We start from the raw sequence: 27616 nt of genomic DNA on the forward strand, positions 1-27616 counted from the left end.
ATTCTCACTATAATTGAATGTTATTATTCAATGTTATAAACATAAATTGTTTTAATTATCATTTTGACCCGCATTTTGATCTCAATTCATTAATTAAGATAGAGGATTAGGAAATATTTAATTTAGAATCAGTTCCTGAAAAAGGATTGTAGTTTTAATTTTTTGTATCCCAACAGGGTTGCCTACATTCACAAGACCCACAAGAAACAGCAGCGGCAGTAGGCACTCATTACAATGCATTGCCGCCACCTGCAGGACTGCAGATGAACTAAGCATTTTTAATTCAATAAGTGAGATGCAGGACCACAGTGGTATTCATTTTTAGTCCTAGAATTTCAGGGCGGCCCAGTTTAGCTCACAACGTTTTACTGATATCCAACTTTACTATCAATTTAAAATGGTACAGTATTTGCTCCAACGATATGAATATTGTATTTAACAGGGATGAGAATGGCAAATGTGAACAAATACTGAAAAGTAGCCGGGCGTCTGGGGGGGCCGATGACGGGAGTCTGGGGGGTTAGGGTTATCATCATGGAAGATTTATTCTTTAACGATATCATGACAATAGCCTAACATTAGCTTACATGTAAGATCATGTTACTTTCTAAACCCACATCCTTGTAAAAAAAAAAAAAAAAAAAAAAAGTACCTTTGTGTGTTTTTGTTTCGATGTGCTCCTTAATGTTCCGAGCGCCGCTACCTCCATAACTGATCATATCTTGACAGAGAATACACAAAACCTTCCCCGGGACATCTACTTTACGGATATGTTCCATCAGACACGTGGTTACGGACTGTGTTCCGAGTTGTAAGATGGCGCTGCTCTCGGGCCATGCCCATCTGAAGCAGTTCTTGATTCCGTTCGACTTGTCTATTTCCCTGGCACGATCCTCGTCTTTTTCCCCCAAATCTTTAGCCATGCTGGCGAAAACATTTGCTGAGGCCCTAGATCACAGGTGTCAAACGCAAGGCCCGGGGGCCAGATACGGTCCGCCACATCATTTTATGTGGCCCGCGAAGACAAATTGTGCATCAAATTCGTGTGTCATTACTAGAATAGCAAATTGTCTTCACTTTTAATAATATATATATATTTTTTAAATATTTGACCAGTTTATACTCGTCTATGAGTTATTTGTCAGTTTGTTTTGTAGCTTTTACTGTATATAATATGAGGTGCTCATACATTTACCGTTTTTTTCCGTGTATAATACGCAAAATGTAACTAATTTATTGTCCTAAAATCTGGGGTGCGCATTATACATGGGAACAAATTTTTTTACATTTTAAAAAAAAATTTTTTTTTTTTTTTTTTTTTTAAGAAATTCATGGTACAACCAAACCAACAACAGGACTGACCGACAAAGACGTGGAACAAAAAGACAGGGTGACATTACCAAAGACAGGAACAGAAACCAAACAGACATCATGACAGTAACACATGCAATGATCCGACGGTGAGCGAGGGGCAGACAGGACTTAAATACAAAACACGTTACAAGAACAATAGTGTGTTTGTACTGTGCTCTGGTCATTTCGTCAAAGAAGGGATAATAGTCCTCTTCTCTTCTTGACTGACAATGAATGTGATAGTTTAATACAATCAGCAAATAACAAAATGCGTATTACAGGTAATATTTTATTTCACAACACTTTGCCTTGTTCCTTTCGTCTCTGCTGTTCACTTCAAACACGCTCCATACGAACGCAATGCTCTCGTATCAGACGCTTGCTCGATCACCTGCTCGTTTGCTGTCACAATGTACCCTACACAAATCCGAAACATTTGTTGCGGCTCCGAGTCACGACGAGGGGCAAGTTTTGATTTCCAAGGGTGCTTTTATTCCTCTTCAACGTCTCTCCCATACAGAGCCGCCTTTTTCACATGACCGCACGTCACTTTCCTCTCTTTTCATCTGATCGCGGTGGTGCCTTTATGGGCAGTCGGAGAAATCAACGCCAACAAAAAAAAATACATCTAGCCTAGTTAAGACCATACCAAAGACTATAAAAATGGGACCCATTGCCTCCCTGCGTGTGTGACGATCATTGGGACTTAAAAAAAAAAAAAATAAAAAAATTGGGTGCGTATTATACATGGGTACAGGCTTTTTTCCAGCATCAACATGCCATTTTTAGGGTGCGTATTATACATGGGGGCGCATTATACACGGAAAAAAACGGTATTTGGGTTGACATAATGGCACTCCGAAAGAAGCTATGACTACAATGCGGCCCGCGAAAAAAACAAGTTTGACACCCATGCCCTAGATCAGCGGTGGCCAACCCGCGGCTCGCGAGCCGCATGCGGCTCTTTGGCTAGTTTCATGCGGCTCTTTTACGTTCATATCAACATTTGTGTTTATTTTTCGTGCGTATTTGCTTCGCTTGAGTTCAATATGGTATTTTGGTCAAACGCGCATGCGCGTTAGGTGAAATCCCGCAAAGGAGGAGGGACAAACAGAGCGATTGGTTTTGCCCGCTTTTTTTATGAATGGCGACTGTGACTACGGGGGCCCATTAGGTCCAGAAAAGCTGACAAGACGCTTGCCAAAATGGCAAGGAAAAAATGCACAGCTAAACGAATATATGACGATGAACACAGGACGTTTTTAACAGAGTTAAAGTTGTTTTTTGTTGAACGCTATGGCAAGCCATTCTGCCTGATATGTCGGACGTCATTGGCGCATTTAAAAGCTTCAAATGGTCAGCGCCACTTCAGCTCACTTCATGCCAATATCGATCAGGACTTTGCAAAAGGGACTGAATTTCGCAAGCACAAGTTTGGAGACTTTGAAAAGTCAGGCAGAAAAATAGGTACAGTTTTTCAAAAAAATTACGAAGCACTCAGAGACTGTCACACTTGCATTGTTTCAACTGGCTTGGAACATTGCACGGGCTAAAAAGCCATACAATGAAGTGGAGTTCGTTAAAATATGCCTCAGTGACGTTATTGAAATCTTGTCTCCTGAAAACGACGAACTCAAACGAATGGTCTGTCCCGCCACACATAGTAAGTGAAAAAACCTATTATGGTTTTGTTTGTGGAATTTGTTGAACTGAGAGTTTGTCTGTGTGAGACAATGCACACAATGTTCATTGTTGAAAATGTGGTCTTTGGTCTGTGGTTTTAGTACTGTAGGAGTCAATTTGTCATTATCATGTTGGTGCGTGACATAATAATGTCACACAATAAATTTGGCTGAGCAGAGGGGCGCGCGTGTGTGCGCGTGCGTGTTTGTGTGCGTGTGTGTGTGTGGGGGGGGGTGTTCATGTGTGCTCATGTGTATGATGTGGCTCTTTGCGATGACAGTAAAAAATGTGGCTCTTAGTCTCTGACTGGTTGGCCACGCCTGCCCTAGATCTATCTACATAACTAAATAACTAATCTACAAGTGATGAAAGCCCAATCGCAAATTCACATTTTGGCGGTGTAAAAACACTTAGTTCTCCGCGTAAATTAAGTTAACAAGTGGAAATGATGTGACGAAAGTAGCGCCAAAATGCTGCCAAAAATAAGGCAGATGTCGCATCACTGCTGCCAGTGAGTTAGGTTTACAGAGGCAAGCAGATTTCTGTACTCACAGCTTAACTAATTTTGCCTTGAGATGTGCCAAAAGATGCAGTCGCGGCGGGCGGGCGAATGCTAGCGAGTCGCCGAGGCTCCGGCACTCCATTGTGCGACCACAGAGACGGCGATCGGTAAAGGCTGTTTGATCTTTATGACTGCTTATGCTAATAGGATAGGACGTCCTACATGATCGCTACCCCGATTGGTAATATAATAATTTTTTAATAATTATATCGTAATCATTTTCACCCAGAACAATTATGTTATCCCTCAAATGCAACCATGTGTATCAGTAGGTATTTCCCTACTGCAATTTCCCGCTACACTCGTATGCATGGCTCTGATTTTATTACACTTGCAAGACTTTCTAAATAACACGCTTTTGGGGTTAACGTGATTCCCAAATTCTGTACCCCAAAGTCTACATAAAATCGAGGCTTAGCTGTAGGTGGACTTGCATGTTTTGAAGTAGTGGCCTTGAGCAACGTATACAGCACTCCGGGCCTGGTCAGATGCGTAATAATAATACCGTATTTTCCGCCCTAAAAGGCGCACCTAAAAACCTAAAATTTTCTCAAAAGCCGACAGTGCGCCTTATAGTCCAGTGCGCCTTATATATGGATCAACTGATGAATTTGTTGATCCATACTGGTTGTACACAGTGCTCTGCCAAAATGTTTCAGTACGTTTTAGTACGACTAGTAAATTACAAGGTCGCATCGCTTCCCAACATTACGGCAACTGTAGTCAGGGGGCGTCACCGAATAGCTGTTGTACCCGCGAGGCTATTTCATTTCAAAATAGGCTGCTCCGTTAATGTTTCGAGTAAATTTACGGATTGATATGGAAGGGAAACATAGGTAAGCAGTACCAATGTGTTAGATTGAACTTTAGTCAGTTCCGATCATTTTATAGGAGATCGTTTGAGAAACGCGATTGTTTACACTTTGCTGAGGCTCATGGGAGATTGCGAGCTGAGGCTCATGGGACTTTGCGGATGGCTAATGCTATAACGATAGCTGCTATACGTACCAGGCTATTTCATGTCAAAATAGGCTGCTCTGTTAATGTTTCGAGTAAACCTACGGATCGATATGGAAGGGAAACATAGGTAAGTAGTACCAATGCGTTAGATCGAACTTTAATCAGTTCCGATCATTTTATAGGAGATCGTTTGAGAAACGCGATTGTTTACACTTTGCTCAGGCTCATGGGAGATTGCGAGCTGAGGCTCATGGGACTTTGCGGATGGCTAATGCTATAACGATAGCTGCTATACGTACCAGGCTATTTCATGTCAAAATAGGCTGCTCTGTTAATGTTTCGAGTAAATCTACGGATCGATATGGAAGGGAAACATAGGTAAGTAGTACCAATGCGTTAGATCGAACTTTAGTCAGTTCCGATCATTTTATAGGAGATCGTTTGAGAAACGCGATTGTTTACACTTTGCTGAGGCTCATGGGAGATTGCGAGCTGAGGCTCGTGGGACTTGCGGATGGCTAATGCTATAACGATAGCTGCTATACGTACCAGGCTATTTCATGTCAAAATAGGCTGCTCTGTTAATGTTTCGAGTAAATCTACGGATCGATATGGAAGGGTAACATAGGTAAGTAGTACCAATGCGTTAGATCGAACTTTAGTCAGTTCCGATCATTTTATAGGAGATCGTTTGAGAAACGCGATTGTTTACAGAGGGCTCGTTGGTTATTGGCTAGTGGATGCATACCGCAACCCTAGTCAACCTCAGTTTGTTGCAGTATAGCTTCTATTTTATGCGCCTTATAATCCGGTGCGCCTTATATATGGACAAAGTTTTAAAATGGGCCGTTCATTGAAGGTGCGCCTTATAATCCGGTGCGCCTTTTAGGGCGGAAAATACGGTAATATTAATAATAATAATGATTTATATGGCTATTCTTTTGCTGGTTTCGAGATCTGGGTAGTACAGTGGTGGTATGCTACTGTACCTGAGTGTTCTGTGTGGGAATCTGCAGCAGGAGTGCCAGGGTGTTGTGATCAAAGGTTTCATCCAGAGAAAGCAGAGCCCCATGAACACCACTTTCATAGAGATTGGCACTGTACTCTTTCAGCCCAATAGCCTGAATCCAATTTATCAAACGCTCATTACTCCACACCAGCACATCTGGAAACAGGAATAGGCAACTTTCTACGTACTCTCTTTTTGCATAATTCTGTCACAAGTATTGAATGCACACGTATTTTACTGCTTTTGTTACCATTGAACTCCAGCTGACACTCTTCCCTTCTCCTCTCCAGCTCTTTCCGGTCATAGTTGAGCCTCCTTAAGCACATTACTCCGCACTGAAAACTGTTCCTATTGACAAGAAATTGACCATTGTTGATCAGTTATTTGCAGCCATTTTCTATACCAATGCGTATAGAGGGCTGGATTAAAACTAGACAATGGAGACACTATTGCTCGCCATATGTGCATTCATTACCTGTGGAAACTGTCAACCATCTTCAGCTGTCCCCGGAGGTCTTTCTTGGTCAGGTGATCGAGCATGCGGGCGTCCACCAGGGACTCCATGAAATATGAGCGGTACTGTGGTAGACCCAAGCTGGGTAACCACTCATTACCAATCCATTCATGATTCATGTCTCCATATGCCAATGTCTATAATAAAATATGAGAGAGAGTGAGACAGAGAGAGAGACGGAGAGAGAGACAAAGAAACATTCTTAAATATGGGGGCAGCACTAACTTTGTAAATTAAAATACGAAACACTGAAAACGTAGCATACATAAAATGAAAATTTGTATGAAATACGAGAGGAAATGTTGAAGCTAATTCTTTTTCATGATCTGCCACAAGGATCGTCCCTTAATGCAAGTTCAGAAGCCTATTAAATTTTGTACAAAAAAGAGCCCTTGATTAATATTATCAGAATTATTGTTATAGTTAATAATATCAGCAGCATTATTAGGGCTAATCAATAAAGGAGTATAGGTATCAGAATTAACTTTTTTTTCTCCTATGTTTTAATATTTGCAGTTTAGATCTATATTTGTTATTGCCAGTAATCATTGTACAGTGGACCCCCACCCAAATAGTTAAGATCAATTATTAAAAAAAACAACATTAGTTTGACCGCCTGAAACTCCTCTGGGATATAGTACTGTCAAAAAGTGTTTTTCATGAAAAAAGAGGGCCGGGGGACGTGGTGTAAAAATACTCAAGTAGACAGCTACTTGTGTGTATGTTATATGCATGTACAAACACAATCACTGTAATGTTAGTTTTAAATGGTGTGTAATATTGTAAAGTCACTGTGGAAAAGTATTTGCAACAATCCACTTTTCCATATTATTAAATGTTTCACCTCATTCCCAAACAATACAATAGCCTCCCCACCCATTCCCCCGAAAAAAACCAAAAGAAAACAATCACAACAACCCCCAATGACAATGAAAATGTTTAGGAACTCGTTGCAACAACAAATAAATAAATACACAAATAAATTCATCGACAAATAAATACATGTGAAAAATAAACTAACAAATGACTAAAATAACGCCGTTCACTGTTTTTGCTCAATAATGTTGATATTGTTGATGCACCTTGGCACCATGACTGCAAGTCTTTTTGAATATGAGAAAGTACTACAAGCTCTTGGCAATTTTACCCATTCTTCTCAAACTTCCTTGATTTGGCTGGAATGAGTCAGCACACACCCATTACTGATCTATGATGTCAAATTAGATTCAAGTGCGGGCCACTCATTTGATATCTTAGCTTGAATTTAGTGTCGTTGCCCTGCTAAAAGATGAGTTGTCCCAGGATTTTGAGGTCTGCTGAAAACCATCCCTTATTCATAATTATTCCACCACAATGTTGCGACTACCAGCGAGGTGAAGTGACGAGCAGTTTTTCCAACAAGGTAGCCAAAACGCTCCCAAACTGCTGAAATCAACGATCTTGGAGGGTTTGCAATTTCAGGGTTATTAGTCATAATAGTTGCTCTCTTTCAGTTGCGGCAATTGGACAGAACTACATAATATTAGTGGTTGCTTAGGTTTTGCTCACTTCGGTCACTGGAAAAAGTAGTCACATGACACACAGTTGGAGAAGGCTCACTGAAGAAAATCATCCTCAACCTAGACTAATGTTCTAAATGACCTTAAAATAATATTATTATTAGGTTTTATATCACTGTGAGCTCATATGGCTGTTGGATGGCTGTCTGGATTGGAGGCATACATTTTGTTGGGTATTGGAAGGGATAAAGAGAGACAGTTTAGTGTATTAAGAGGATCGCAATTTTGGTTCTGATTGTGACAGGCTAAAGTTCTTGAGCGAGGAGAAATTGAAAGGGTGACATGTATACGTTCAAACCTGGGCCCAGCTACTTTCGTCGTCCTCCTGGTGTTAGCATGGTTAGTGAGCATGGTGACGAGAAAAGAAAGGCTGCGTTAGTGAGTCTGCAGTGCTGGGTTAGAAGAGTTGAAAGTAAAATTTAGAGTAAAAATCAAAGTGAAGGAAAATGACAAAACCCATTCTGAGCAGACATACACGTCACACCACACTCCTTCCTATATGCCACCACAAATGCATTCCAGGAAAACTTGGGGAAGACTACTTGGATAAGACAGTGTTCCAAGTGGTTAATAATGATTATTTTTCATTTTTAATTCCAATGAAGCTGGAAGATTCTCATCAATTTGCAGATAGTGATATTCGACCAACTTGGAACAGGCCCAATAGTCAGCCAATGCTATGAAAAACAAACCAGTGTTCAGCCAATCTGAAAAGACTAACCGTAGGAGGTGTGGCTGCCAAACTTTCCATTTCTTCATGTGTGACCCAAACGTTTCCTGTCGTCTGATCATTTGACACCCCCCATCACAAGTGAGTGAAGTGTGCAGAGAAAGGACAGTGATGCAGGACAGAAGAGAAAAGACCAGGAAGCGTTGGTTGTTACAAAAAAAACGCTTAAAATGTTAACCCGTGAGAGTACTATTCTAAGTCAGATAAAGAAATGTGTGCGAAACAGTGTGTTAATTATGTATGAGACAAATACCGTTCTTGAGGTGGGAGGGGCAGAAGGACTGGTGAGCGACATGATTTCCTGGATGGCAAGACGAAGTTTCAGACGATGCAAAGGGTTGCTGATGCCAATCTCCCTCTGGATTTCAGTGTCGGAAAGTGCTGACATAATGGCTCCACTCTTTACGTTTGCGCGACAGGCAGCTACATACCAAGCAGGCATGCCCACCCACAGCTGGCCAAAGGACAAAAGATAGGTCAGAAACTCATTACATAAAAAAAAAAAACAATACTGGTGTTCTAATAATTTTCCAGATCAATGCTGTACCTCAAGCCAAACGACAACAGTTGGTCCATCCCATTGGGCAAAAGGCAGGCCCTGCCTGCGCGCCTCATCTAACAGTTCGTGCCTGACACACAAAATATTATTTAAAACAATACAGTCAATTGAACTAAACCCAATTTAAGCACACGGCCGCATCCCACCCAAGCACATTCAGTATCATAGCAAGCAAAAACAAAGAGAAAAGCAGTGCAAGAAAACAGGACATTCTTGTCTGGAAAAACATGAAAAACCACTGATGTCTTTGAAAACCAGAAGTGTGTCAAAACCTCTTAAGCCCTTTCAATGTCCTGACTATGCAGGTTCAATCAGATTGGTCTTTAGTTAAGTATCTGAAAGATAATTGGTAGTCAGCGACTGTTTACTTTGGGTACGTACTTGTACTACTATAATCAAAATAACAGTTCTAAGACACTTCCTCTTAAATAGAAAAGTGGCACAGCATGCATTCAGAGAGGTATTAAGGAGAGGAATACCTTTACAATCATGCACAGCCTTGGTTTACTATCAAGGGGCAATACCGTTGTCAAGTATTGAGAAAATGAGAAGGCATATTGGAGGGTTCTGAGGGGGAATTCATTCAAACTGTGTGGAAAGGCGTCGTCATTATTGCTGAATCTGGAGTCGGCCACCAGATAGCGCAGTTCATTATTAAACATGCACACGGCCAACAAATAAGTAAAAATATGTTCTTAGGAGAGTTTCCTGCAAAAGGCATTTTCAACAACTGCCAGATTATGCATTCTGCTGCATGTTTATAAAGAAAAGTATTTAGAAACAATTTTACTCTTGCGCACAACTTCATGCTTTGGAGCAAAATACTGAAGTCAAAATCAGCATACACATTCACGTTAGGTAAAAGAGCAGTACGGAAAAGTGATCAAACATTCAAAAGGACAGCAGCAATGAGGACCCAAGTACTATGTGAAGAAAAAGCAATTATGAATCAACTTACCCTGTCTTTGGACTACATAGAGAATGAGAATGAGGAGGATAAAAAACAGAGGGAGATTGGCAAAATAACAACAAAAAACATGAAGTGATACTTAAAGTGGCTACTTAGTCATAGCTGGTTTAGAGATCAAGCTAAAGAAATAATAAAAGAAGACAACATGGGGTGGGAGATGACTGCTACAGAAAAGCCTGTGTGGAATGGAAAGTATTGCATATAATAATAATAAACTGATGACGTGAGTGAGCAGGAGGGAGCCAGGTGAGCAAGCAGTGTGTGCGTGCATATGTGAACCAGCATGGAAATGTAGCATGAGTGCAAGCCTAGTTGCACAAGGCTACAATGAACACTATTACATGTAGGTAACCCACTCTTTATTGAGTGACACCTACTTCTTCTGCAGTTTTCTGTTTTTTTCTGCAGGGCCTCCTAGGGTGCCCATTCCCAAGCCGTCCTTAGGTGAGTTCTCTGCTTCAGGAGTGCCACCTAAGAACAATAACAAAATGTGATATAACCAAAAGCAAGAATTTCATCAGTTACCCACACTAGTACCTCACCTTGACTGGGAGAGTCCTTTCCAGGAAGACTCGGCCGGCCTTTTCTCCTTCTTCCCAAAAAGGCGTCCAATGGAAAGACTTAATGCTTTTTTTCTTGGCTGCCTTGTTCAGAGAGTCCGGCTGCTGTTACTGCTGCTGGGGTTGCTACCCTGCCCATCTTGTATGCCAAGACTGTAAATGAAATAAAAAAACTTTTACCAAGCATTTGGGGATAAATACCACTTGATTTCCTTATTTTATGTCAAGCCATGGATATAACATTTGTTTTAAGTGACAAGGAGAAGGCTTACCCTCGAATGTCTCTTATGTCCTCGTGGCTGGCAGCATAACCTGCTTCCCTGTTTAGGCGCATAGAGCGAGGAGTGGTGGGGGGTGACGTCTCACACTGGATAGTGGTTTTGTCATCCTGAGCTGACTGTACACAGTAGAAAAACAATGGATGACATCCAGCACTCAGATTTTCGCCGTATCAAGGCCATTAAACAGAACATCGTACAAAAAATAAGGAACTTAGTCACCTAAAAATTGTATATAAATATGGCATAAGTTGCATTTTTCCTAAAATGTACTGTTTACTACAAATGAAAAATATAATTTTAGATCAAATCATTCAATCAATCATATTTTTGAAAGATAAGTTAATAAGGTGCTATTTGTTTCCTTTGACCAATCCATGCGTTGACAAAAATGACTCATGGTAGAAAAAAAATACACTACTGAATGCAAACAGACATGTTGATTATTTTCTTTTGACAAATACGTCTGGATGACATATTAGATGACAAATGTATCCAGTGGACCACCACTATTTGTAGGAAATAAGAAACGAGCCTGATCATTAATAGGTTTGAATAACTGACGCTCGCCTAAAAGTGATTGAATTAGTAAAAATAAATATCAAACAAACTATCATATAGTCCCCAAACCATTTTATAGCCTCTTGAACACTCTCAACCATGTTCAATATTGCTGTATGCTTCAAAATACAGCATAGTAAATATCTTAAAGCTAAGCACGCAGACACATAATGCACTAGGGCTGCAATTACCGTAATTTTCAGACTATAAGTCGCTCCGGAGTATAAGTCGCACCAGCCATAAAATGCCCAAAAATGTGAAAAAAAACATATATAAGTCGCTCCGGAGTACAAGTCGCATTTTGGGGGGCAATTTATTCGACAAAATCCAACACCAAGAACAGACATAAACGAGCAACAACAGGCTAAACGATACGGTATGCTAACGTGACAAACACAAACGAGGAGCTGAGAACGGGCCTGACGTAACATTCAGTTATTTAAAAAAAACGATTACATAAATAACACGTTTATAAAACCATCTGTGTCACTCCAATTCATCAAATCCATCGATCGTCCTTTGTCAACAATGCCGTGTGCCGCGCCTCAGTTCAAATTATTCCACAGGCCCATACAACGATATATAACTATATTTTAAATAACTATCACATAAACAACAATATTATCAAACCATTTGTGTCACTCCAAATCATTAAATCCATCGATCAAATTTCTCGTCTTTTATCGATCGTCCTTTGTCAACAATGCCGTGTGCCGCGCCGCAGTTCAATTATTCCACAGGCCCATACAACGATATATAAACTATATTTTAAATAACTATCACATAAACAACACTATTATCAAACCATTTGTGTCACTCCAAATCATTAATCCATCGATTCAAATTTCTCGTCCTTTATGTCATCCTGGTGACAGAGGACATGTCCAGAGGATATGGCGCTTTAAAGTGTTAATTACTTTATTTGATTTTTTTCTCTCTATTTTTCATGTTTTGAATATGTTCAAGATAAAGATATCAAAGCATGTGAAGTGATCAACTATACTAAAAATAACATGTGAAGTGGTCAACTATACTTGTAAGTAAGTGATGTGTTAATGATCAAGTAAAGATTTGTGAAAAAAAACATATATAAGTCGCTCCTGAGTATAAGTCGCCCCCCCACCCAAACTATGAAAAAACCCGCGACTTATAGTCCGAAAATTACGGTAACAATAATTGGAATACCGTTTTTACCATGTATAATGCGCAAGATTTAACTAATTTATTGTCCTAAAATCTGGGGTGCGCATTATACATGGGTAAAATTATTATTATTATTTTTTTTTAATCCGGATATCATACGGAGGCCGCCATTACAGATGCGCTTTCTTCTCTGCTGTTCACTTCAAACACGCTCCATACGAACACAATGCTCTCGTATCAGACGCTTGCTCGATCACCTGCTCGTTTGCTGTCACAATGTACCCTACACAAATCCGAAACATTTCTTCGCTATCGAGTTTGCTAGCGCATGCGCAGTGATACTGACCGGCAGAATAACATCCGATTGTTCCCAAAGATGATCTTTTTTCTGAAATAATTTTACGTTTACGGACTTAAGTAGGAGTCAAAATCTGGGTGCGTATTATACATGGGTACAGGCTTTTTTCCAGCATCAACATGCCATTTTTAGGGTGCGTATTATACATGGGGGCGCATTATACATGGAAAAAAACGGTAATCGATTAATCAGTCAATTATTTCGTCCATTAATCGATGAATCAGAATTTTGAAAATATTAAATTTCCATCTCTTCATTCCAAGCAGGACATTACCGTATTTTCCGGCTATAAGTCGCAGTTTTTAATATAGTTTGGCCGGGGATGCGACTTATAATCAGGGGCGACTTATTTGTGAAATTATTAACACGTTATTACTTGATCATTAACACATACACACACTTACTATATATAGTATAGTTGATCACTTCACGTGTTATTTTCAATTTAAGCCACATGAGGGCGCACTAGGCCTGTGGAATTATTGGAACCGCAACTGACAATGAGTCAAACCTCAGCGCCGCATGTACTTACTTCCGGAGTCAGCAGCGGCGTTGTGTATAAGTGACACGGAGGACAAATATTTCAATGGATTTAATGATTTGGAGTGACACGGATGGTTCGATAAAATTGTTAATTATGTTGTAGTTATTTGATATATAGTTTATATATCGTTATATAGGCCTGTGGAATATTTGGAACCGCAACTGACGATGAGTCTGACATCAGCGCCGCATGCACTTCCGGAGTCAGCAGCGGCGTTGTTTACACAGAGGATGACGACTTCGATGGATTTAATGATTTGGAGTGACATGGATGGTTTTGATAAACGTGTTATTTCTGTTACAGTTATTTGAATAACTGTAATATGTTACGTCAGGCACGTTCTGAGTTCCTCGTTTGTTTATGTATCGTTAGCATACCGTATCGTTTAGCCTGTTGTTGCCTATTCATGTCTGTTCTTGGTGTTGAATTTTGTCAAATAAAGACCCCCCAAAAATACGACTTGTACTCCGGTGCGACTTATGTTTTTTTCTTCTTTATTATGCATTTTATGGCTGGTGCGCCCCTCCGTGAGTCGTCACCTTATCGTGGTGGAGGGGTTTGCATGCCCCTATGATCCTAGGAGCCATGTTGTCTGGGGCTTCATGCCCCTGGTAGGGTCACCCATGGCAAACGGGTCCTAGGTGAGGGGCCAGACAAAGCACGGCTCATCAGCCCCTTATGGTGAAAAAAATTAATGGATCACGTTTTCCCTCGCCCGGACGCGGGTCACCGGGGCCCCCCTCTGGAGCCAGGCCTGGAGGCGGGGCTCGAAGGCGAGGCGTCGGTGGCCGGGCCTTCGCCATGGGGCCCCGGCCGGGCTCAGCCCGAAAAGGAAACGTGGGTCCCCCTTCCCATGGGCTCACCACCTGTGGGAGGGGCCAAAGGGGTCGGGTGCATTGCAAGCTGGGCGGCGGCCAAAGGCAGGGACCTTGGCGGTCTGATCCCCGGCTGCAGAACCTGGCTCTTGGGACATGGAATGTCACCTCTCTGGCTGGAAAGGAGCCCGAGCTGGTGTGCGAGGCAGAAAAGTTTCCGACTAGATATAGTCGGACTTGCCTCACGCACAGTTTGGGTTCCGGTACAAGCCCTCTCGAGAGGGGCTGGACTCTCTTCCACTCTGGAGTTGCCACGGTGAGAGGCGTCGAGCAGGTGTGGGTATACTTATTGCCCCCCGGTCTGGTGCGCCTGAACATTGGGGTTCACCCCGGTGAACGAAGAGGGTAGCCTCCCTCCGCCTTCGGGTGGGGGGACGGGTCCTGACTGTTGTTTGTGTCTATGCACCAAACGGCAGCTCAGAGTACCCACCCTTTTTGGGGTCCCTGGAGGAAGTGCTGGAGGGCGCTCCTTTGCTGGGGACTCCATCGTTCTACTGGGTGACTTCAATGCTCACGTGGGGCAATGACAGTGAGACCTGGAAGGGCTGTGATTGGAGGAACGGCCCCCCGATCTGACCCGAGCGGTGTTCTATTATTGGACTTCTGTGCTCGACACGGATTTTCTATAATGAACACCCATGTTCAACATAAGGGTGTCCATGTGTGCACTTTGGCACCAGGACACCCTAGGGCCGCAGTCGATGATCGACTTTTGTAGTCGTTGTCATCGGATTTGCCTGGCCGCATGTTTTGGACACTCGGGCGAAGAGAGGGGCGGAGCTGTAAACTGATCACCACCTGGTGGGGGTTGGCTCCGATGGTGGGGGAAGATGCCGGTCCGCCCTGGCAAGACCCAAACGTTCTCTGTGAGGGTACTGCTGGAACGTTCGGCGGAATCCCTGTCAGGAAGAGCTTCAACGCCCACCTCCGGCAGAGCTTTTCCCACGTCCCGGGGGAGGCGGGGGACATTGAGGTCCCGAAGGTGGACCTTGTTCCGCGCCTCCATTGTTGAGGCGTCCGAGCCCGAAGCTGTGCCGTAAGGTCATTGGTGCCCCTGTCGTGGCGGCAATCCCCGAACCCGCTGGTGGGACACCGGCGGTAAGGGATGCCGTCAAGCTGAGAAGGAGTCCTATCGGCGTTTTGGCCTGCAGGACTACGGAGGCCAGTGAAAGGTACCGGATGGCCAAGCGGAACGCGGTTGCTGAGGCAAAACCCGGGCGTGGGAGGAGTTTGGCGAGGCCATGGAGAATGACTTCCGGACGGCTCTTCGAGGAATTCTGGTCCACCATCCGGCGTCTCAGGAGGGGGAAGCAGTGCCAAACGTCAACACTGTTTACAGTGGAGATGCGTGCTGCTGACCTCGACTCGGGACGTCGTGGGGGAGAGTACTTCGAAGACCTCCTCAATTCCACCATTCCATTGTGAAGCAGGGCCTGGGACTCTGAGGCGGACTCTCCAATCTCTGGGGTTGAAGTCACTGAGGTAGTTAAAAAACTCCTCGGTGGCAAGGCCCGGGGGTGGATGAGATCCGCCGGATTTCTTAAGGGTCTCTGGATGTTGTGGGGCTGTCATTGGCTGACACCGTCTCTACAGCATCGCGTGGACATCGGGGACAGTGCCTCTGGATTGGCAGACTGGGGTGGTGTGTTCCCCTCTTAAGAAGCCTCCCTGGTAAGGTCTATTCAGGGGGTGCTGGAGAGGAGGGTCCGTCGGGAGGTCGAACCTCGGATTCAAGAGGAACAGTGTGGCTTTCGTCCTGGCCGTGGAACAGTGGACCAGCTCTTCACCCTCAACAGGATCCTTGAGGGTGCATGGGAGTTCGCCCAACCAGTCCACATGTGTTTTGTGGACTTGGAGAAGGCGTTCGACCGTGTCCCTCGGGAGGTTCTGTGGGGGGTGCTTCGGGAGTACGGGGTACCGAGCCAACTGATAAGGGCGGTTCGGTCCCTGTATCACCGATGCCAGAGTTTGGTCCGCATTTCCGGCAGTAAGTCGGATTCGTTCCCAGTGAGGGTTGGACTCCGCCAAGGCTGCCCTTTGTCACCGATTCTGTTCATAATTCTTATGGACAGAATTTCTAGGTGCAGCCGAGGCGTTGAGGGTGTCCGGTTTGGGGACCTCAGCATCGCGTCTCTGCTTTTTGCAGACGACGTTGTGCTGTTGGCTTCTTCAGGCCGTGATCTCCAGCTCTCACTGGAGCAGTTCGCAGCAGAGTGTGAAGCGGTCGGGATGAGGGTCAGCACCTCCAAATCCGAGTCCATGGTCCTCGATCGGAAAAGGGTGGAATGCCCTCTCCGGATCGGGGATGAGATCCTGCCCCAAGTGGAGGAGTTCAAGTATCTTGGGGTCTTGTTCACGAGTGAGGGGAGGATGGAGCGCGAGATCGACAGGCGGATCGGTGCAGCGTCGGCAGTAATGCGGACTCTGTACCGGTCCGTCGTGGTAAAGAGAGAGCTGAGCCAAAAGGCAAAGCTCTCAATTTACCGGTCGATTTACGCTCCTACCCTCACCTATGGTCACGAGCTATGGGTCGTGACCGAAAGAACGAGATCCCGGATACAAGCGGCCGAAATGAGTTTTCTCCGCAGGATGTCCGGGCTCTCCCTTAGAGATAGGGTGAGAAGTTCGGTCATCCGGGAGAGACTCGGAGTAGAGTCGCTACTCCTCCATGTTGAGAGGAGCCAGATGAGGTGGCTCGGGCATCTCATCAGGATGCCTCCTGGACGCCTCCCTGGGGAGGTGTTCCGGGCATGTCCCACCGGTAGGAGACCCCGGGGACGACCCAGGACGCGCTGGAGAGACTATGTCTCTCGGCTGGCCTGGGAACGCCTTGGGATCCCCCGGGATGAGCTAGATGAAGTGGCTGGGGAGAGAGAAGTCTGGGAGTCACTCCTGAAGCAGCTGCCCCCGCGACCCGACCCCGGATAAGCGGAAGAAGATGGATGGATGGATGGCTGGTGCGACTTGTACTCAGGAGCGACTTATAGTCTGGAAAATACGGTAATTTATACTTTCTGCACTAACAATTAGAAATAATTACAATTCAGTAAAGTTACTGTTTTGGTTCGTAATATGTTGGAAAGTAAGCAAAAATGACGATGATTGCTTTAGATTCGCTTGAAAAGAAAGTGCCCAAAAACAAATATGTGGGGTCCACTGTACATCACTGCAGAAGAATGGGAGAAACAAAAGCTAAACACATTTGGGACAAGAGGTGAGCGAAGGTACTGAAAGCTGACACATTCAGTGAAGCAGGCCTCTAGTTTACCTTCCTGCGGTGCTTGCGCAGGTCACTAGGCTGAAGCATGGTAAAAAAAGAGAGAGAGAGACAGGAGAAAAGCAGTTAGTGAGAAGCAAGACCGAACGCCAGTGGAATCAAGCCATGCACAAACAAACCAAGAGGAACGTATTGGTAGTAGTAACTGTTTTTGTTGACAAACCAAACACATGTAAAGTGGACAGTCAATGACTGATATTATAAATTGTAAAGTCACAAGTTCTTGGAGCGGTCAAGCACACAACACAAGTGAGTAAAGAATAGCAACCCAGCAAACAACCAAGCTGGGAGTTGCAGAGAGTCAAACCAATTGGATAGGTGCAGCCAAGCTCAAATGCCTATCAGGCAAACAATTTTTGGTGGATTAAACTTTCACATACTTAAAAACTAATAAGATAAAATACATTTAAGAAATGGATGGCTAGAAGGCTGCTATACGTGATATTACACAGGGCCAAAAGCTTCTTACAGATGTACATGCCGAGAAGTTCACTAAGGCTTTCATTGTCTGCCTTGAATGGGGGCAGCACCCCCCTCCCTCTGCATTCCACAGAGGCCTGGCATCAGCAAGCAAATAAACCATCAGCCTGCCACATTTCTATGGAAGTTTGTTTTGCCCACAGAGCAAATACCGAATCATTCATTTCCTTTTCTCTACGGACATTGTGAGGTCGGGCATGGAAGAGATCTAGTGAGGCTATAAATGGAAACAGGAAGCGGAATTGTTGGGGAGAGCGAAAAAGTAAATCTGATCAGTTATAATGTTGCTCTGATAGCTCTTTGTTTTAAATAAAGCGCATTCAAAACTGCACAACGCACTCAGTATACATTGCTGGAAAATAATTCCTTAGAGTTCTCAAAAAGCCACTAAAGCCAAAGACCAGACCTCAAGTCTTTTTTCTCTATAACTGACTTCTCTCCCTTCACACTAATAAAGGATTGACTCGGAATGTTACAAAAACGAAGGAACTGCAAAACTGAGTAAGGGTCACGGAGTTCTACATGAGCAGCGGCTTGATGGTGCAGGGTCAGTATTTCACTGTTTAGGATCACCTAAAGTTCACTGATTAACTCAATTGGGCCAGTACAAATTTTCATTAATAAATACAATGAAAGCAACATGTCCTTCCATGTACTTTAATATCTAATAGTCAATATTTTGAGTTTTAGCCACTTAAATTGAGTGATCATCATTGATCTTTTTGCGGAACTGTGCACGTTTTTTTACGAGTCAAGTTAAATCCTTCCAGAAGCCATGGCTTGAACAAAACACACAGTATAAAGCCTGGAAAATGTCAAATTTAAAATATTAAGTAGATTTTATATGGATTAAAAACTAAAGTAAATACACCAAAGTAAGCTTGCCTAAAGGGTTGATATGATTCATATACAGGGTAAGTGTTAGTTCTTTGGTGTTGCCATATTCCTAATTTAACACTGCTCATAAAGGCCGAGTATTTTTTATGCCTTATTGCCCGATTGCTGTTCATTACAAACAGCACTGAAACAACATGGTTGAAATCCAGCTGGGAATTTTCCACTTGGGCAGTAATGTCAGAGGTGTTACGATGCTTGAAATGAGGATACATGAGCCCAAAAAAATAAAAAGTTGTTTCAAACTAATAGCTAGGACTGCACCTGTCATAGAATAGAAGGGAAACAAAGAGATTGCGGGATACCTGAAAATATGGTACATAGCTATAGACTTGAGGATGAGCAATGAAGCCAGTTGCTCCAAAAGGTAGGCAAGTTACTGTCTGCTGGGAGAGGAGCTCTGGATGATGTAGGGATCAACACAATAATGCTACAGTTTGGGGAGGGGGCAGTCACATGTTATACACTTGTATACACACGACATGTTAGTATGCACTCATAGGAGAAATGAAGGGACACTTTGGATAAGCAAAACAAAAAGCGAACAATAAACCAAATAGAAATCTATGACGTAGTATGATGCCATTTTCAAAGATACAGTGGGGCAAAAAAGTATTTAGTCAGCCACCAATAGTGCAAGTCCTCCAACTTAAAAGATGAGCTGCCTGTAGTTTCATCCTAAATACACTTCAAGTATGAGAGACAAAATAAAAAAATAAATCCAGAAAATCACATTGTCTTATTTTAAAGAATTTATTTGCAAACTATGGCGGAAAATAAGTATTTGGTCAATAACAAAAGTTCATATCAATACTTTGTTATATACCCTTTGTGGAAATGACAGAGGGTCAAACGTTTTCTGTAAGTCTTCACAAGGTTTTCACACACTGTTGCTGGTATTTTGGATTATTCCTCCATGCAGATTGAGCAGTGATGTTTTGGGGTTGTCGCTGGGCAACACGGACTTTCAACTCCCTCCAAAGATTTTCTATGGGGTTGAGATCTGGAGACTGGCGAGGCCACTCCAAGACCTTGAAATGCTTCTTACGAAGCCACTCCTTTGTTGCCCGGGCGGTGTGTTTGGGATCATTGGCATGCTGAAAGACTCAGCCACTCTTCATCTTCAATGCCCTTGATGATGGAAGGAGGTTTTCACTCAAAATCTCACGATACATGACCCCATTCATTCTTTCCTTTACACGGATCAGTCGTCCTGGTCCTCTTGCAGAAAAACAGCCCCAAAGCATGATGTTTCCACCCCCATGCTTCACAGTAGGTATGGTGTTCTTTGAATGCAACTCTGCATTCTTCTCCTCCAAACACGACGAGTTGAGTTGTTGTTACCAGAGAGTTCTATTTTAGTTTCATCAGACCATATGACATTCTCCCAATCCTCTTCTGGATCAAATGCTCTCTAGAAAACTTCAGACGGGTCTGGACATGTAAAGGCTTAAGCAGGGGGACACGTCTGGCACTGCAGGATTTGAGTCCCTGGCGACGCAGTGTGTTACTGATGGTAGTCTTCGTCCCAGCTCTCTGCAGGTCATTCACTAGGTCCCCGTGTGTATCTGGGATTTTTGCACACGTTCTTGTGATCATTTTGACCCCCAGGGTGATATCTTGTGTGGAGCCCCAGATTGAGGGAGATTATCAGTGGTTTTGTATGTCTTCCATTTTCTAATAATTGCACCCACAGTAGATTTTTTCGCACCGAGCTGCTTGCCTATTGCAGATTTAGTCTTCCCTGACTGGTGCAGGTCTACAATTTTTTTTCTGGTGTCCTTGACAGCTCTCTGGTCTTGGCCATTGCAGAGTTTGGTGTCTTTTATACTGATGAGTTCAAACAGGTGCCACTAATATAGGTAACGTTGGAGGACAGGTGAGCACCAGAAATCTGGCTTGTTTGTCGGTGACCAAATACTTATTTTACCGAAGAATTTACCAATTAATTCATTAAAAATCCTACAATGTGATTTCCTGGATTCATTCCCCCCTTTCTGTCTCTCATAGTTGAAGTGTACCTATGATGAAAACTACAGCCATCTCTGATCTTGTAAGTGGGAGAATTTGCACAATTGGTGGGTGGCTAAATACTTTTTTGCCCCACTGTAGTACTAGTACGTGGGTAAAAAAATAGAGACTAGGGGCTCCAACTCTGTCTCTCTTTGTTAAGATAGGGCTGGCATGCAGCGCATTGGTCATTACGCACAAGTCGGAAGCCTGGTGTCAGGTGAAATTCTTCCCATGTAAAATACCTATCCGAATCTGAATATGTTTTCTGCCACGATAATGGCCGTCTAACTTAACCTGCATTATTTGTTTTTTTTTTATGGACTTAGGAGGGTGCGTGCACTTTGAGCCAGCCATCCTTGCTTGCTCCCATTCACTCGCGTCAAGACTCTCTGTGCGTTTTGGCAACGGAGACTACGCGCTTATCTATCCATATCCAATGAGGAATTATAAATACTGTATTGTTAGAAACTGAAAACACAGTATCTAAAGTCAGGTTCACAACTATTTGAACATTGATAGATTTTTCAGCATTCCAGCTCTGTACAACCGTTGTACAGTCCTGGGTATATATGATATTATTGGCAGTTTTATGTTCAAAGTTTTTTCTTCAATTGTTCCAAATGTTGAAATGTTCGTAATATGTTTTATTGTGTAAAAGCCTTACAGTAATTGTTTTAAGTAATAAAAATTAAAACAATTCTAAGTTGTTTTGCTGTCAACAATTATTTTACTGCTATTTTAGCATTTTAAGTGTTTGCTGAGGTATATTATTTCAGTAAAAAAATAGAAGAATTTTATGCGGCTATAGTATCAAAGTCAAAATTTTGGTATCACGACAACACGAGTCTCTCGTGAGGGTCAGATAAACGATGAATGTTTATTTGATCAAGTGGATGCACCCAGCCATGAATTGAGACAAGGAGTCTACTCGAGGCCATTAATTGAAGCAATACTGGTGCATCGGCAGATTTCTAATAAACTGAAAAAGCCTGTTAGTTCAGCACACCATGTCGCATCACAAGTCAGTCAACCATTTTCATGTTGTTACTTCCTCATCGATGCAAAAAACACATTTGAAAAATATAATTTCAGGGGTTCAAATGCTGTGATTAAGCATCAATCAAAGTACAGTACATGTATATATGCCAGATGCCCAGCATTGAGTAAAGCCAAGGGCGCTAATAATATAAATTCAAAATTGATACATATGATAATGCAGGGCTCCAAATGAATTATAATTGCTGTAATTAATATTTTGGTTAAACCCCACAGCTGTTACATCTTTAGAATTACATGTTAAAAAAAAGAAAAAAAATCAAGAGAAGTCTTACCAGGGTCATGACACCCATCCGGTCTAATTCTCTATGGGGACTGTGAGGAATACGTCTTGGTGTGGAGTGGCCAGAGCCTGGAGGAGAGTTGCTGCCCATAGGAGAGCCGGCAGATAGTGAAGGCTGTAAGGAGCTTATTGAACGGAAACGTCCTCCAAGGCTGTCGCCACTGCCCACCCTGTACTCAATTTCCTCAGCTCGGATGGCTGTGTTTTCCTTCTCTTCTTGAATCATTCTAAAAGAATAAAAAAGCAGTGAAATGTTTGTAAATTACACGGCAACACAATAATCAAATTTGTGGTGGTTGTTTCTGCCTCTGCTGGAGTACCTGATTTCATTGTTGATCGCATCAAGTTGCTCCTGCAGCATTAAGGCCAGAGTCTGTGCATCTGCCTGACCACCAGGGGACAAAAGATCGACAGAGCTGAAGATAGTCTCTCGATCCTCCTCCAGGTCCGAGGCATCCATATCACTCTCGAAAGCCTGGGCCACATTAGCAAGTACATTGGCCTGTTGGACACGCTCCCACTCCTGTTCATTAAGAGTCTGCACCTGAAATGAAAAACAAATATTGTAAACAAGAATGACAGAAGAGATTCAGAAGCCACCTGGATACTTAGTCATTAATAAACAACAGACAAGTGGACGTCAGTATATATTTTTTGCTCCTTTATGGTGACTTACTTGACGCTGAAGTCCAAAGGCAAGCAAACATAAAGACAAAGCAGATTTTTAAAACCAACTTCAACCACACAATAGAAAGGACATTAAATAGGATACAGTGCGTAGTACCCAAAAATAATTCAAATAAACAAATCAAAACATCCTCAGTAAATGTTAATACAGTGGAGCCTCGGTTTCGAACGTCTCGTGTCTCGAACAAATCGGTATTCGAACAAAAAATTCGAGATTTTTTGCTTCGGATGTCGGACAAAATTCGGTTGTCGAACCACGCGAGATGAGCCGAGAGGACCCGCATGTCAATTGACTCCGTTCGTTATTACATTCTCGTTACTCTGAGGATTGCATCAACTCTAATCATGCCTCCAAAGGAAGCAAGTGGGAGCAGTAAAGCCATCCTAAAACACAAAGACGCTCCTAAAGCAATGCGACAGTGAGCCCCCGGCGCGCTGCGGTTGCGCGATCGGACCAAATTAAGCTCCCTGCGCACTGAGGACCACTTAAAATTTTGGAAAGTACATCAGGACTTTAAAAATATTTTCTAAATTTTAGCGACCGCTCTGGTCAGCCAATAATGCGACTACGCGGTGCAGTTGCGCGGTCCGCGGCACGCTACGGTTGCGCGTTCGGCGGTGCGCTGCAGTTGCGCGATCGGACAAAATTAAGCTCCCTGCGCACTGAGGTCCACTTAAATTTTGGAAAGTACATCAGGACTTTAAAAATATTTTCTAAATTTCAGCGACGGCTCTGTCACAATAGTGCGACCAGCACGGTGCAGTTGCGTGGTCGGCGACGCGCTACGGTTGCGCGTTCGGCGGTGCGCTGCAGTTGCGCGATCGAACAAAAATGCGCAAATGAAAAAATGCTTAAAAAATGTGTTTTTTGTTTTGCTTAGAACAGATTAAATTATTTTCCATTATTTGTAATGGGAAAACGTGATTCGGAATTCGAACGATTCACTTCTCGAACAGCCTTTTGGAACGGATTGTGGTCGAAAACCGAGGCTCCACTGTATTTCAGAAAAAAACCCTTTGTTCATCAAGACCCCACAAAGTCATTTAATTAATTTGATTATCAATATATTAAATAAGTTTGAAATTAAACACTGAAAACATGTGCAAAGACGGAACAATTTAGAACTGAATGGTTGAAATAAGCCTTAAACTCGTTTTTCACTTGCTAAATTGTCTGGATAGTTTGGTTAAAATGGGGCCCAGTCACACACAGGGAGACCCTGGGATTAGTCGGACATCCCCATGATGTAACTGAGTTACTCAGTAATAAATAATTGTCCCATTTCTTCCATTACAGCAGTGGTTTTCAAACTGTGAGGCGGCCCAAAATAAAACCAATGTGGGACAACAATATCATTGTGGTCTTTGGGACAGAGAGACATAAACCACAGCTAGCTCCCTTGCAGGACTGAGACATAAAAGGAGCAGTAGGCTTGGAAACATGAAAGCAAGAAGGTTGTGGGTTGAGTAAATTATTTACAATTGTTTAACTCTCACCCAACATAGCATTTAGCAGCCAACACAACCACCGTCGGTCACCAAATTGCCTGGAGACCTGTGAACTTGTGACTCCCTGTTGGAGGAGTCCGCTAGAAGCAACTCACAGTATGTTGTCATCCACGCACACAGACATGTAGTTTAAAAAAAAAAATGTTTGTATGTGACAGAGCGCTCAAAATCATTTTACCTCCAAAAGGGGGGCACTGCAAAAAATATTTGAGAACCACTGCACTAAAGTATGTACTTTGCTAGTTAGCTATGATTGAAAGAAAAAAAAAAAGTGTTATTTGAAGGGTTGTCATGATACCAACATTTTGGTATAGGTACCGGTGTCCTGCTAAAATGTCCGACCTGTGCGAAACGTTCTACCGGCGCTGATTTGACAGCCCAAGTACTACAGTGCGCTTTCATATTGTTTTGTTGAGATGCATTCAGTTGGAAATAGAAAAGAAGCCCTCGAGAAATTACACCTAAGCTTCGATTTTACACGTTTTGATTCTACGTGATTTTCTGTCTAACGCGGTTTGGTCATGGACCCCAATTCTTTTTTTGTTGTATTTTAAATGGATGATATTGTAGAAATTACAGTGCGGAAAAACAAGAGGCAGTTTTTTACTTTCGACTACACAACGGCGTGTTGTTGATTCTTTTTCTCCTTCCGGGTTGTATGTAATTAGCACAATGGAACGAACCCACTGGCAGTAAGCAGAGGCAGAGTAACCACACAACAAAAACTACATAGTGAATTATATCGTATTAATTTTCACCCAGAACAATAATTCCCTAAATGCAAACACATGTATCTTAGGACATATTTCCCTCAACATTTCGAAGCCTGATTACAGTCGTACTTGGCATATTATAGGGCTTGTTAACACATTCTTCAATTTGCTGTGTCCAATGAATACATTTACATCAATTCACAGGAACTTTAAAAGCGGTACACATCATTTAACAAAGAGTGAGTGTAACATTCTTCATCATGTTTCATCTTGTAATGTGTTTATATGTTCAATCGATCGAGCGATCAATCAATCAATCAAAGTGTTTCATCATATATCAAATAATCCAAAATGTTCAGCAAATAGGACAGCTCACCTTGGATGGTTCATCTCTAAGGGCTGCTACTCTTCCTTTTTGGGGCCGCCTTAACACAAGAGCACCACCATAATGGTCTGAGTTACTGTCCATCATTGAGGAAGCAGACACCGGATACCTGAAGTCTGGGGTGCTTCCCAGCTGCGATCGACTAGCATAACACACCAGAACAGTGTAAGATTATATTAATATTATTGTGTTTATCAATGTTCAATGCTTACTTTTACTCACAAAAATCAGAGATCACAGAGAGAGGTTGAACACAAACACACTTACCCATGTAATAACGAGTTGCTTCTGCTCCTACCCTGCTCATTTTCGGCCCTCAACGTTTCAATCTGAATCAAAAGCTGCTCCTATAATACAGGACATGATGAAATCTTAAGAGAGTGAAACCTTTTAACTTTAAAGGCATAGTATTTTACCTTTTCATGGTGAGACTCCTCTATCAGTTTCTTAGTGTGCTCAAGTTCCCTGATGAGCGCGTTCTGAAGAGACAGAAAATTAGGACACAGAATGACTGATGTGTATCATGACTTGTCACTACCAAAAAGTAATGTGGGCTGCACAGCGTAACTGCAATAGGAACAGCAATGATTTTCACTCCTGTGAGTCTCTAGAATCCATTCATTCAGTTGATAACCCAATTTGAGTTATAAAGTGGCGGCACGGTGGAGCACTGGTCTGCCTCACAGTTCTGCCTCACAGTTCAAAGAGTGCGGGTTCGATTCCACCTCCGGCCTCCTTGTGTGGAGTTTGCATGTTCTCCATGTGGCTGAGTGGGGTTTCCCCGAGAACGCCGGTTTCTTCCCCCATCCCAAAAACACGCTTGGCCGATTGAGCAGTCCAAAATGCCCCTAGGTGTGAGTGCGGATGATTGTTCGTTTCTGTGTGCCCTGCAATTGGCTGGCAACCGGGTGTCCCTGCTTACTGCCCGATGACGGCCGGGATAGGCTCCAGCACACCCGCGACCCCCGTGGGGACAAGTGGTACACATAATGGATGGAGTTATAAACTGGAGCAACAAAGGAGGTTGGGGTAAATTTAATATCACTCAACTTCCTTTGTTTTGTGCAAAACAACGCAAAGTTGTTTTTTTTAAAAGGGTGTTCATTCACTTGGGCATCAACAGCTGGTCCTCGCTGCAGAATTTGCCCAAGAACCATGAACGAGTCACATTGCGGTAGTTGCACTCCTGGCCAGCATACTTCAATGGGAAGCCATCCTTTATAAAGCAAATAGTTCTAGTTAAGTTAGATGGCTGTTAACATGTGCAGTAAATATTTAAAATGATGTGTGTCGCAAACGGGCCCCACCTTGCGTGCGGTGTGTGTCTGTGTTTGCGTGTGTGTATAACAAATAAAGATGATTCTTCTTCAGTACATAAACTGGTGCACTGGAGTTAGGCTATGACATAAACTGGTGCACTGGAATTAGGCTATGACTAAATGAGAACTGCCAACACAAATGGACAAGTACCTTGTCCTCCAGAGCAGACATCCTCTCTTTAAGGTGAAGCTGGAGTCTCTCGTTGGACTCAGACAGGAGCTTGTCCACTGTCTCAGAGAGGCGCTTGTTGTGCTCCTCATTCATCTTCTCTCTTTGCCTTGCCTGAAAGAGAAGGAAAAAATGCAAATGTTTATCAATTCAACTGGAGATTGGTCCAATTTAATAACTTTCAGTTTGCTCCTTTCTTACCCTGAGCAGTTCCTGGTGCTTCTCCTCCAACTGGGACTCCAGCTGCCTCAATCTCTCTTCCACGTTACCGTGTCGTTCCTCTGCCTGAACAAGACAAGACAACAACAAAAGTACTCTTAGTACTTTGCTTGCTCAGTGGCTTTCCATATTCAATTTTCTCCGAAGTAATGGCTCTACAGCTAGGGGCATCAGTTTATCTTGCAGTCATCCTTGAGAAGGTTAAGGAACAAAGCGGAAATCCTTCAAAGGGATGAAGCCATCTACTTCCACAGACAAAAGATCTAGCATCTGGTGTGTTTCTACATAAACAAGAGCTACCAGCAGTGACGATGCACAACAAGGCAAAGCTAACAAAAACACAAAAAGTAGAAATACTGCTCATTTCATCACATATTAAGACAACATCTATATA

At 42.9% G+C, this 27616-nt stretch overlaps 1 protein-coding gene across 1 annotated transcript in view; it reads right to left on the reverse strand.

The window, feature by feature from the left end:
• ppfia1 (PTPRF interacting protein alpha 1) overlaps positions 1-27616 on the reverse strand; it is a 52872-nt gene that overhangs the window by 3516 nt on the left and 21740 nt on the right. The window contains 19 exon segments of the mRNA XM_037247861.1: positions 5548-5723; positions 5818-5915; positions 6043-6218; positions 7939-7965; positions 8362-8424; positions 8624-8824; positions 8918-8999; positions 10277-10370; positions 10442-10484; positions 10486-10612; positions 10732-10856; positions 17487-17516; positions 22214-22448; positions 22542-22765; positions 25507-25657; positions 25783-25862; positions 25932-25994; positions 26986-27117; positions 27205-27288. Coding sequence (XP_037103756.1) covers positions 5548-5723; positions 5818-5915; positions 6043-6218; positions 7939-7965; positions 8362-8424; positions 8624-8824; positions 8918-8999; positions 10277-10370; positions 10442-10484; positions 10486-10612; positions 10732-10856; positions 17487-17516; positions 22214-22448; positions 22542-22765; positions 25507-25657; positions 25783-25862; positions 25932-25994; positions 26986-27117; positions 27205-27288 — 2211 coding nt within the window.

This window comes from Syngnathus acus, chromosome 3, assembly GCF_901709675.1.
Source record: "Syngnathus acus chromosome 3, fSynAcu1.2, whole genome shotgun sequence".
NCBI lineage: Eukaryota > Metazoa > Chordata > Actinopteri > Syngnathiformes > Syngnathidae > Syngnathus > Syngnathus acus.